The sequence below is a fragment of the Stegastes partitus genome, unplaced genomic scaffold (assembly GCF_000690725.1).
Source record: "Stegastes partitus isolate 25-593 unplaced genomic scaffold, Stegastes_partitus-1.0.2 Scaffold885, whole genome shotgun sequence".
NCBI classification, from domain to species: domain Eukaryota; kingdom Metazoa; phylum Chordata; class Actinopteri; family Pomacentridae; genus Stegastes; species Stegastes partitus.
Window position 1 is genome coordinate 261,739 of NW_007578616.1, and position 12,290 is coordinate 274,028.

General features: G+C 43.6%; 1 protein-coding gene across 1 annotated transcript; it reads right to left on the reverse strand.

The window, feature by feature from the left end:
• Positions 1 to 7,331: 7,331 nt before the first annotated feature.
• On the reverse strand, positions 7,332 to 10,512 carry LOC103365861 (melanocortin receptor 4-like). The gene has a single exon (XM_008293413.1). The coding sequence runs from the start codon at positions 10,255 to 10,257 to the stop codon at positions 9,280 to 9,282; it is 978 nt and encodes a 325-aa protein (XP_008291635.1). The 5' UTR covers positions 10,258 to 10,512; the 3' UTR covers positions 7,332 to 9,279.
• Between the last annotated feature and the right edge of the window lie 1,778 nt (positions 10,513 to 12,290).

A 12,290-nucleotide genomic window follows, 5' to 3' on the forward strand; every position in this document is an offset into this window, starting at 1 on the left:
CATGTCGAATAAAGTGAATATCATGAAATATTATAGTTTAAAGCTCAGATTTGGTTACATGTTCCTATAAAACAGCACATTTGAGGACTGTCCGAACTTTGAGAATCTAATTTGGCTCCGATAAATGCTGCATTTTAATAGCTTTTTAAAAAGACAACATGCCTTTTTAAACCTGCCGCCAGCTTTTGGGGTTCAGAGGGTTAAGCTTGATATTTTCACACACATTTAATATCAAACTGTCTTGAACCTGGACCGTTAAATCCTATAACTGGAGAAATAACACATGCTGCGTGCTTCACTGTTAGTTAGCTGTTAGTTTATTTGAAAAATGAAAAACAGCAGTTTCTCCGGTGGCTACGCTGAACATGTAACGCTTTCATTATAATCAATCAAAGTGGCTAAAACAGGCATGAGGACTGCAGCAAAGAATAGAAAAGTACACGTCTCTTTAATTCTTATTTATTACGTGAGGTGAGAAATGCAATTTCACACAGAACTGAGTCATACAGCGTCTATATTTACTTACATTTAACCGCTAGCGCACAGAAAATGACAATTTTGTATAAAACAGAGTTCACTTTGAGGCTTCGATCATCGCGTCTGCATATATTTTGCTTTGCTTGTTTGTTTTTTTTAACTTCATCACCAACTGTCTGCTATCGTCTGTATTTATTTGCAGTGTGTTTTATATTCTTTACATGTATTTATAGTTTTCTTTTTTGTGCACTGTGGGACTCTGGGAAACAGCATTTTAATTTCTCTGTACGTGCTGCACATGTAGCAATAGTGACAATAAAGTTCAGTTTGACTTTGAGATTTTGGGTTTTTCGGTCAAAGAAAGTGAAGACATGATGATCCTCAAACCAAAGCTCCTCCGTCTTGTTGTGCCACGACCCTTCGCTGTTCAGTCAAGAGTCAGAGCAGCAGTCGGGAAGACGTGAGCGTGTTCGACAAAGGAGTAAAGATGGTGGGCGTAAACAGAGAAGGACCGATGGGGGAATTAGAACAGGTGAGGTGGGTGGAAGCAGCGTGACGTGAGCTGTGAGTCTTCCAGAGTCAAACACAAACCAGCATCCCTCACAGCGGTGCTCTGAGAGGCGGAAACCTCTGTGATTTCTAAGTTAAACTTCCACAACGAGGTTTAACCGACACCTTGTGCTCTCCTCAATCCATGTCAGGAAAATGTACCAACACTCTCTTCAGGAGTCATTTCCTGGGCTGCTGTGTGAACACATGAACGCCGTGTCCTGTCCTCCCTGTGCTGCTGTTATCCACCATATCTGCACTAACCACAGCCACCTCCAGCGTCCCACGGATCTGCCTCGGGTGTTTCCAGCTGTGACGCCTAACCTGCTGAGCACAAGGCTCGGCGTGAGCAGCACATTAGCAGCAGATCCGCGACGCAGCGCAGCACACAGTGTTACATGCCTAGAACATGAAAAAAAATAGACTTTAAGAGTAGTTCAGGGCACATTTATCACCACGCAGGTGGGCTTCTGCGGTTTGCTCTTATGAAAAGGATGCCGGTGGAGGCGAGCTTTTTGTTTCTGACCGTGACAAATGATGAAGAAAAAGCAGCTCCACTCCCACAAGAGAGTAAATAGTACAAAAGGCAGAAAATGTAGCTCGCAGCAGAGACTGATGGTGGGTTTATTACTCACCAGTCAGCAGTAAAGTCATGATAACAAGACGCTACTCCAAGAAAGGATGCAGGACTGATCAAATAATGATTCTGATTTTGGATCGACTGTATATTGACGGTTGAAATGTTCGGCTCAGAGAAAACAAGCCAGGTAGGTTGGTTTCATCTTGAGTAAAACCTGACATTAGAACGTATAATGTCACTGTTTTCAGAGCAATTTATGGTCACACACCTGTCTGAGTGCATGTGCTGCAGAAACTACACCACACTGGAGACTAGAGGCTTCTCCGTGCACAGCTGTATCAGGGCTGCGACTTCATTCATTTGGATTAATCAGGAACAGAAAAAACTACGCGTTAAAAATGATTTAATCGCACCTTTCTCAGTTCCATTATTTCTGACACACGTGCAGGTGGCGCTAATGCACCTAAAGTTTGTTTTCCAGCAGCAAAGAAGACGCACAAGAAAGTTTGGTGAACAGCGATGGAAGACGAGATCGCATTGGTTTGCTTGTTGGGCGGGAAGTTGTTTTTTAAAGTTCCCGATGGCAGCTTGGATAGGAGCGTGGTCGTGTGCAAATTGTGCAACAAAGAAGTCTTAAAATGTTAAATATAATAGCAATAATTGCTCTTTTAGTTTGCACTAATCTGTGGATGTAGTAGACAGATGAAAAGTGAAGATAAATAAAGATGAAAACTAAGCAATTTTGTTGTTTAAGTTCATGTATGTTTAGTCATTGATTCAGTCGTCAACCAAAACTTTGCTTATTGTGTCAAATATTGCTATTTTATAAAAATGCAGTTGTAACCTACTACTAATATATATCTATACATATATGAAAAAGACTTCTGAGTTTGCATTGCATTGTTACAAAAGGGGACCTTGATAAATTTTTAAAAAAACAATGAAACCAATCACAATCCCCCCGGGCGGAGCTCAGCCCAGGATGCAGTGACGGTGCCCCCTGCCCAATAGCGTCAAGGGGAAACTCGATGTGGTGGAACATTTAAACACAGGGAGGCGAGATCTGCCATTAAAAAGGCTAATTCAGTGAAAGAACCAAGCAAATAATACCGAAAATATCGTTTAGCTGAATAGAAAGACAGTCACAAAGGGTAAAAGTGTTCTTTGTGTGACCAGATGACAAGCCGGTCCATGTTCACTCACTCGGCTGTTTACTTGTCTTTGTTGTATCATGAGCTCCGCTGCCACTCAGGGTCACTCGCATCGCTGGAAACTTCTGTCTGGCTTTGCGAGACGAAATAATTGAACCCACTGAAAATCCTGCTGCTCTATTTGGAATGAAAACTGAAACTATTAATTCTTTGAAAGCACAAAGCGCCACGATCCAGACTGTGTAAACCGACAACACCGCAGCAACAAGTTTTACTTTGCAAACACGGCAGAACTGTCTGTCGTCTATAGGAGCACATATTTGTCAAACACTGCAGGAAACGAAGCTTTTTAGTAAAAAAAAAAAACAACAAAAAACCAAAGGTGGCTGAGAGTTAAAGCAAAACCTCTCAATCCGCCGGCATGAGCTGCATTTCTATGAGTCTTCCTAAAGACATGTTTTCTTTTTGAAAAAAGCTCCCCCAGATCTCTGCGTCTGTCCCACAATAACAAGTAGGTAAACTGAATGCAGAACAGAAAGCCAAGAAAAGCAAAATTGTGCGGCGAACGCGCCTTTCATGCGGTTTTTGTAGCCGACAGAAGACTCGATTTCCAGCCGTGCATCGCTGAGTGGTTGAGCTACTTTGACACACAAAGGAGCCCGAAACTTTACATGTTCCCCCAAAAGGAACGCACAGTCCTAACTTGTGTCATTGCATAAAACACCCACTGTTTTGTCGGTATGTGATAGAAGAGAAGAGCAGGAAAGGTTAGCTCAAGTCTATTTTATGCTACTTTATGTAACGGCTGATTGTTATACGGTACACCAGGCGTGTTCAGCTGTCAGCAGAAAATGACAGTAAGAGGGGAAATATCTGAACTGTGATCTCTCTCCACCATAAACACTTTCTCATTATATAAATCTAAGAGACATTTCCTATGTCTGGATGGTATTTAGTCCAAACAGATTTTTTAAATTGAATTGCTTTATGAGGAGAAACTTCCCAGATGTGCTTCTCCATAATCTCAGACACGCACGGCCAACGAGATTGGAAAATAACGACATATTACTGTGGCGTCGACAGAAATCGATGACCAAATTAGCTGCTAAAAGGCTTAATTGCAGATTAGTTGGTGACATTATCGTGTAAGCTTTTTGCACTGACAATGAAGGTGTTAACATTTACTGGAGTGAAGGTAATCATTGCCTGATGTGATTTTATGAAAGTATGGTTTATATACAGTTTAGTGATGATCTCAGCACAGAAATACAGCAGGAGAACTGAGAATCCCTGCAGCCTGCCGGGCCTCATGGTAGATGTCCAGACGTTTTGGCATTTTTGGATGCTGCAGACTGGATGAACGCTTCCCTCGTAGGTCGTCTGCTCCTGGATCTAAATCTGAACCAACATGGCGGCTAGTTTAGATCACAATAACATCCGTCCACCCACCCATCCATCCATCCATCCGTCCATCTGTCTGTCCATCTATCATCTATACACTGCTTAATCCTCACGAGGGTTGTGGGGGGCTGGAGTCATATTTTTGGACTGTGGGAGGAAGCCGGAGAACCCGGAGAGAACCCACGCTGCACAGGGAGAACATGGAGACTCCACACAGAAGGATCCCGGGTGTCCTCACTGGTACACGAACCGCCAACGATCCTAACCACTGAGCCACCCTGCAGCCCATCACAAAAACAGTTCACCAAAATTTGTTTCTGGAAACATTTGAGGGGAGAAACAAGCCATGCTGTTGCTGAATCTGTCTTCATTTGTAGACAGTTAGCTGAAGTTTTTCTGACGTTTACAGAGGTGCTGAGTGGCCACTGGATGCGTCTGATTTGCATAAAGTAGCCTCGACCTCCAGCTTTATGCAAATGAGGAGCCGACAATGTGACAACTCCTCTCGAAACTGATCACTTGCTAAAAGTCGACCACTGTTGGGACTAAGTGTTGAGGAAAAAGTCTTTAAATGTCTCACATTGGGGCCATTTTCAGCAAATTTTAGCAAAAAAGGCTTCCAGTTTTTCATCTCAAACTACTGCAAAGACGATTCATTTTGCCATGAATGTAAAATCCCTGGTTGTAGCCCTGTTTGAAAAGGGCTGTTTGCTCTGAAAACCAATCAACTGCTGGGGTCCATGCCCCCCTTCAGGAAGAAAACACTCTCTGCATCTGGGGATTGAAGTGCAGAGAGAAACAGCTGACCAAAGTCCAAAGTATGAGGTTGATGATTACTTATTAGTTCGGTGTGAGGTAGCATCACGGTTGAATTCTTACTGGCTTGAAAGATCTCTGTGTTTATAACAAAAAAGGATTTTCACCACATGGGACCTTTAAACTACAGTTACAGTGGTTGGTAGTTGATATGATGGTTGTCAGCTCACCAGCAACATCCAACATTCGAGGCTCCACCGAGTCAACATCGTTGGCCTGGTGTCGGGCTGATGAAGCACCACCACTAAACATGTCAGTCAGTTATCAAGAAACTATATGACCCAAACTTAGTGCTGTCTCTTTACTAGCTCTAGCTGTAGCCTGTCATACTGGGTTTACCAACTTTTTATCAATCCGTCCTTCCATTTCTTCCGCTAATCTGGGGCCGGGTCACGGTGGCAGAAGGCGAAACCGGTCATTCCAGTTCCTCCTGAGGTATACATAAGACGTTCCCAGGCCAGATAAGATACATAACTGCAGCGAACTCTAGCTCTAGGTCTCCTCCCACTTGCCCTCCAAAGAAAGTCTCCCAGTAGGCGTCCTTACCACCTCAGCTGGCTCCTTGTGACGGGAAGAAGCAGCGACTCCGAGTTCCCTCCAGATATCCGAGCTCCCCATCCGATCCTTAAGGTTTCCTACGTCTAGAATAAACCCTGTCCGATCTCTAACCTTGAGCCCGACCACCCTACGCAGGAGTCTCCTTCAGTTGCTTGTATCCACAACCTCATTTAAGAGCTTTTCAGAACAATATAATAAAGTTGGGAGTTGAAAACTGCAGTTCTCACAAACACCCACATGCAGAAGCACTCAAGCAGCATCTTTACTGTTGTTAAGAGCCACTTAGACGCGCTGTAGTTGATAATAGCCGATTATTTTCTACTCGCTGAGGAATCTGTGCATTCCGATGTTTTTCTGCTTCGACAAAAATCCTGCGCAATATTGTTGTTGTTTGATTTATATTCAGAGAAGCCAGTTTTTACGTATGTATGTTGTTTTTTTTATCGATGCTCTTTACATTTTCCGCCGTCGCCTTTGCTGCTGTAACCCGGCAAACTTCCCCCCTATGGGATAAATAAAGGACTATCTGTTTCAACAGAGCTGAATAGCTGTTTAGCTGCAGCCCTACAAACCACAGATATTATTAGGATTGTGGTGCTGGAGGGAGCAGTCGGAGCAGCCCACCTCGTGTGATTTCACAGGGAAACAGATGTAAATGAAGTGGAGTGTTGTTGGAACGCTAATAGTGCTTGTGCTAGATTCTGGATGCTCGAGAAGATGCTGCTAATGTGGGGTTTTTTGTGCTTACCAGAGAGAACTTGAGATGATTTTTAACAGCATTTTTTAATATCTGCTGCTAGCCACAAGGGCGAGAATGTTCAGAGTCGGCTGCATCCAGATTTGAACTCCTAAATATTAAAGGTGCTTGATATTGAGCCTTTAAGCTTTAAAGTGGATCTCTCATCTTGCCCGATAATCTGGATCAAACAGCAGTTTAGTCCAAGATCTCCGGCCAAATGTCTCCTCTGTTTGTCTAAAGGGATGAAATGGATGAAAATGGGCTTAAAACTCCTGCAGTCCAACATCAGACACGCTAATCTTACGTAACACTGAACCTCTTTCAGTTGTTTGAGAGGAATTTTTTTAAATGACTCGTAGCCTGAAAGAATCCAATTGCATTTCCTAACCTGGGGCAAGAACACCCACTGTGCCGCTGCCATTCCCCTCCTTTGTGCCGCGACGAAAATCTATTTTAAAATAAATGAAAGTGGAAGAAACTGAATGATCTGATACGAGACGGGAGATGAATAAAAACAGCTGAGTCACTGCTTCTTTACAATTTTTTCCACTCCGCTGATAGAATCCTTGCTGCGTAAACATACAGAGTGAACCGTTTCATGTGTCAGAGCTGCATCTCCAGTGATATACGGCCAGAATGTCGCTTTTTTTTCCTCCAAAATGTCCCTTAAATTACTTCCACCCAGTTGCGTAACCTAAAAGTCTATCAAGATGTGATTACATCTGGAATGAACTCCATCTGTCACACTGATACTCCCGCAGCAGCAGCATCGAGTGCTGTTCAATTCTGCAAACTAAACCCTTGAGAGGTTATGTTCTGTTTACAGTTTGCCGCCCCGTGGGAACCTTTGCAGCACGAGAACTTCTGACCTCGAGGAACAAACTGTTCCACATTACAGCTTCTTATAGCTCACGTAGGCGCCGGAACGCCCTGAAAAGTCTTCGCTTCACATGCTTGTTTTTAGCTGTTTTTTTTTTAAAGGTGACAAATCAATACGCCGGTCATTGCGTAGAGGTTAAAGTCTGAACTCCAGAGAAACGCTGACAAACAGAGCAGCGGCTGAGGTGGAAACATGATTTATTGAAGTTACTGTGCAGCAGTGGTTCACATTGGATGCAGTGATATTTGGCACACACATGAATCAAAGTCCAGGCGAAGCTGTTGACAGAGGAGTCGGACGTTTTTGTGCATCTCCGTGAGCTTGGGGACGAGCTTCAAGTTTACAGAGGCATAAATAAATAAGGCAATATTGAAAATAGCATCTAACTACATAGAAAATAAAACCGATCACGTCAGTCGGTGAAGGAACTGTCACAGAGGATACGGTTGCTCTTTACGTCACAGTGCAACATATTTAAGGCCAAGATCAAAAGCAACGAGTCACACAGCACGTGTCACATAAAAATACATTCAGTAAAGTCTGCCCTTTCACATGAACAGGATGAAAAATAGATTTCTTTACAGTCACATGTACATCGTGGAGAGTCGGAACAACCCACATGTGCAAAGTTCACACAGAATATCTACACAGACCACAAGTTCACGAGAGCGTCGATCGCAAACCGACAGATGGGACGGGATGGGTGGCTTCGATTTGGCTTCTTTTTTTTTTTTTTTTGCTCACAGGAAAACCATTTATAAGTTGAAATCAGAGGAGAGGGTCTACAAAAAAAGCTGATCACATCGGGTGCAAAACCATGGAGCTGGTAAAAGCACACTACAGGGAGTTGGTGCAAATAAGGTAAAAAAAAAATCATCAAAACCCAGAAATACATGAAGTTTGTGAAGCCGTCTGCTGAGTCTGTTTTTCAGTCCATCCTGTGTGAATGCTGTCGTGTCCTTCACCTCTCCGACCCACGGAGTGATTTTACAACATTTAATCCAATAAATCTCTGCGCTGAGGCGTCGCAAAGCACACGAGGAGCGAACGGCAGATGAGCAGGGATGTGGCGACGCTTTGTGCTCTTGGTTTCCAGAATAATCTCATCGGAGCGGCGTCAGAAAATCACCTCTCTCGTCTGTTCGAGGCGAGAATCCAACGCTGATTGTTTCTCCAGTAAAACACCTCTTTGGTAGAAAACACTTTAGGTGAGCAGGAGGTTTCCCTTCATCTCCTATGTCGTAATTGGCACATAATACACAGGGGAACTCAGCGAGGCGTTATGGCTTTTATATCATCACAGGAAAAGTGAATATCAGACTTTTTTTTTTTTTTACATTCATTGCAAAGAAAACGAGTACAAGCCGTGGATGTGTTATCTGTCAGTGTGCGAGGTGTCTGTAATGAGGAGGATTGGACTCTTAACCATGGAGGTAGTCTGTCAGATATCAGGTTAATCTCTTCGTTGGACGTCCAGTACAGAGTAAGTTGAGCCATTAATGGGTTAAAAAGTCAAAATTCTCTCATTTGAGCTTTGAAATTTGAACATTTTCCAGTTTCCTTCTGCCTCTTCTGTGAAAGTAAATCGAATGTCTTTGGGTTTAGGACAAAACATTTGTCCCCTGGGGCTTTAGAAAACACACCTTTCACCATCTTTTCTGACTAAATCTACAGATGCAGCAACAGTAAAGAGTTCATGTGAAACTGTGCTGCAGGGACGATTCAGTGCCACAAACCTTCTACATGCAGAAAGTTGTTCCAAATAAACATGTGTCTCTTTTTTTATTTGATTTCTCCAACAACGAAGGAAAGATTTCAGAGTGAGACACCAGAGTTGGACTGCTGGTTTATGTACATGCTGGTCACATTTACTTCAAATGGCACTTGAGAGCAGCGTTCACTTGAAAAAAAACGAAGCAGAGCGACACTCTATGTTACAGGGTGTTTGTAAACCTACCTCCGGAGCAACCGAAACCAGAGGCGAGCGCCCGACTAGTCAATCATTTACAGCCGAGAGCGCAGGAGCGCTGCAGCGAGTCCACAGTGATTACTGCTCGAGAAAACATCAAAGTCTCCGCTCGCCAAGTTTGATTTCGGGGTTTGCAGCTCGACGCTTTTTACACTCGGCTCACACACACAGGAGAGCGTGGGAGCAGCAGAAAATCTCTTTGAAGGTCTTCCTCATCTCCTGGCTGCGAAAGGCGTAGATGATGGGGTCGATGACGGAGTTGCACATGATGAGGATGAGGTACATGTTGAAGTGGGACATGAAGCAGGTGCAGTAGGGGTTCCTGGGGCAGGTGATCATGAGGATGAGGTGGAGGAAGAAGGGCGCCCAGCACACCACGAACACGCCCAGCAGGATGGTGAGGGTGATGGCGCCCTTCATGTTGGCGCGCTGCTGGATGGGCGCGTTGCCGGGCAGCGCCGCGATCCGCTTCATGTGCAGCCGGGCCAGCAGGAACATGTGCACGTAGAGCGACGCCATGAGCACCAGCATGGTGAAGAACATGGTGATGAGGCAGATGAGCACCGTGGTGCTCTCGGAGTAGATGATGAAGAGGATGCCGGACACCGTGCAGCACGTCCAGATGCTGCTGATCACCAGCATCGCCCGCCGCAGCGTCACGATGTTGTGGTACCGCAGCGCGTAGAAGATGGTGATGTAGCGGTCGACGGCGATCGCCAGCAGGCTGCAGATGGACGCCAGCAGGGAGCTGCAGATCATGGAGTCAAACACGTTGTCCATGCTCTTGATGAGCGTGACGGGGATGGTGAGGTTGCCTCCGTTGATGAGCGCGATGACGATGGTCTCCGAGGCGTTGGAGACGCTCACCAGCATGTCGGCGACCGCCAGGCTGCAGATGAAGAAGTACATGGGCGAGTGAAGGTTCTTGTTCTTGACGATGGCGGCGACCACCAGGATGTTCTCCAGCAGGCTGACGATGCCCAGCGTGAGGAACACCTCGGTGGAGATCAGCAGCTGCTCGTAGCATCCTGCAGAAGAGTCCTTCTCCTCTCCCGCCAAGTCTTTGTTAAGTGTCAGAGAGGTCTGGCTCCTGTTCTGGTAGCTCTGGATCAGTCCATGGTGGTCTGTGGTGTTCATACTGACTCCTGGGGGTTAATTCTTCTCCTTTCCGTTGTTATGAGTCCATGTAGTTTTAAATCTCAGCGTGCGCGGCTTTGAATCGACCTCATCATCAGGTGGACAGCCCCGGAGTCCTTGCAGAGGCATGAAAAGCAAACCTTCCCTCTTTTTTTCTTCAAACATCTGCTTTTTGTCTCAACCAAAGACGCCGCCGCCGCTCTGCTCTCATCGCTCCTCTCTGCAGGGCGGCCGGTCAGAAGTTAAAACAAACGTTCCCCCGAGTGTGAAGAAGAAGTGAGGCGGCGAGGAGGAGGAGGAGGAGGAGGAGGAGGAGGAGGATGATGCCAGGCTGCTTATCGGCGAGTGGCAGCAGCTCGATGTGAGACTAAATGCAGATCATCACTTGGTAACGCTGCCGTGGTCTTCCCTCCCTCTCTTACTCCCTCTCTGCTATTATACCAGAACACACACACAAATACAAACACACACCCCCGAAGGCTGCCGTCCAATCGGCGAGCTGGGAGAGGTGGGAGGAGGAGCAGAGGTCTGCCTGACGCATGAATGGACGTTTCAACATGAATTAAACTTGTTGCAACATTTGAGGCGACATTAAACGCACACGGTCGTGCATCTGGTTTCAGTTTGAGCGTAATCACAGATTAAATGTTCCATAGTGTCGTGTTCCTGTGCAGAGGCACATCCAGAGACTCAGAATCAGGACTCACCTGATTAACTTCAATCCAATATTAAAGATGGAGTTTATTCACACCTCACCGGGGAAATTCAGACATTGCAGCAGCTCAGAAGGAGGAAAACGATGAGGACTGATGCTGTTTAAGCTTCTGCTGCAAGATGTTCTAGTTTTGCTGATATTAAAATGAAAATGTAATGAAATTAATACCCAGAGTTATCGAGACATTAATGTACATATGAGGGCAGAGAGGTTGTGTGAATAATGATTTATATGTGTAAATATATATTATAAATAATTAGTAGTACTTTAAACATGTGGTAGCTTCCCTTTAGGATAGTCACACAAATATTTCTCTTTTGAAATTGAGTATTTATTGTGTTTTCCAGAGTTAGCTACTTGTAAACAAATAATTATTTTTACAAGTTTAACTCATTTTTTTGTTAAAAAATAAACAATTTTAATCCATTTCACAAAGCAGGCTTGGTTTTAATTAATGCTATGCAGGTAAATTTAATAAATCAATATTTCCCCCCCAGATTATTGTGTCCGGTGGCTGTTTTTTTTTTTTTTGAAATTATAAATAATTATTTACGCCAGCACTGGAAGAAAAGCTCATGTAAATATATTTTAAATTATATTAATCATAAGAAAAATACAGCTCCTAGAAAACGTCCAAACTTTAATCAAGTTAAAAAAAAGTATTATCAGTCAAATGTAGTTTTTTAGGTATATCATCAGACGTATCGTATACTGTATTTTATTAAATTTTTTATAACAAATTTGCACATAAGCAGCATTTTAATGCCACAACTGGTGAAGGTGGAGCTAATTTCAGTTACTGATGATTAAATAAAATCAGAATATCAGAATATTTAAGAGACTGACCTTCATCTGCAGTCACCTCGTGAGTATAAATCCAGTATTAAAGCTCTTTGTGCTCTGCTTTGGTCTCCACCAGCTCTGGAGGAAAACATCTGGCTCTGCAGCTGCTGGATGTTTTAGTTATTCTGATGCTAAAATATAAATATAAATCTGGTATTACGGGGCTAAAGAATGGTACAGTTCATTTCTAAGATTTTGACTGCTAAAAACATAAAATAAAACAAAAACTAGGATGTAAAGACGTTCAAAAAAAAAAAAGTTTTAGTCAAGTAAAGAAAAGAAAAACTAAAAATGTAGACTAAAGCAGTTATATATTCAGCTTTTTATTTTTATGTATCAGATGTCTTGGATTGTATTTAATTCTTACTGTGATGTTCAGAAATATAATGTGAATATTGGAATATTTCAGTACACAACTCTGGAATTAAGGCTGAATAAATATGCAAAAAAACAACAACAAAAGACCCAATTTTAG

Bases quoted from the DNA above. Each gene is read 5' to 3' on its own strand.
- LOC103365861 (XM_008293413.1), bottom strand. From the start codon at position 10,257: ATGAACACCACAGACCACCATGGACTGATCCAGAGCTACCAGAACAGG.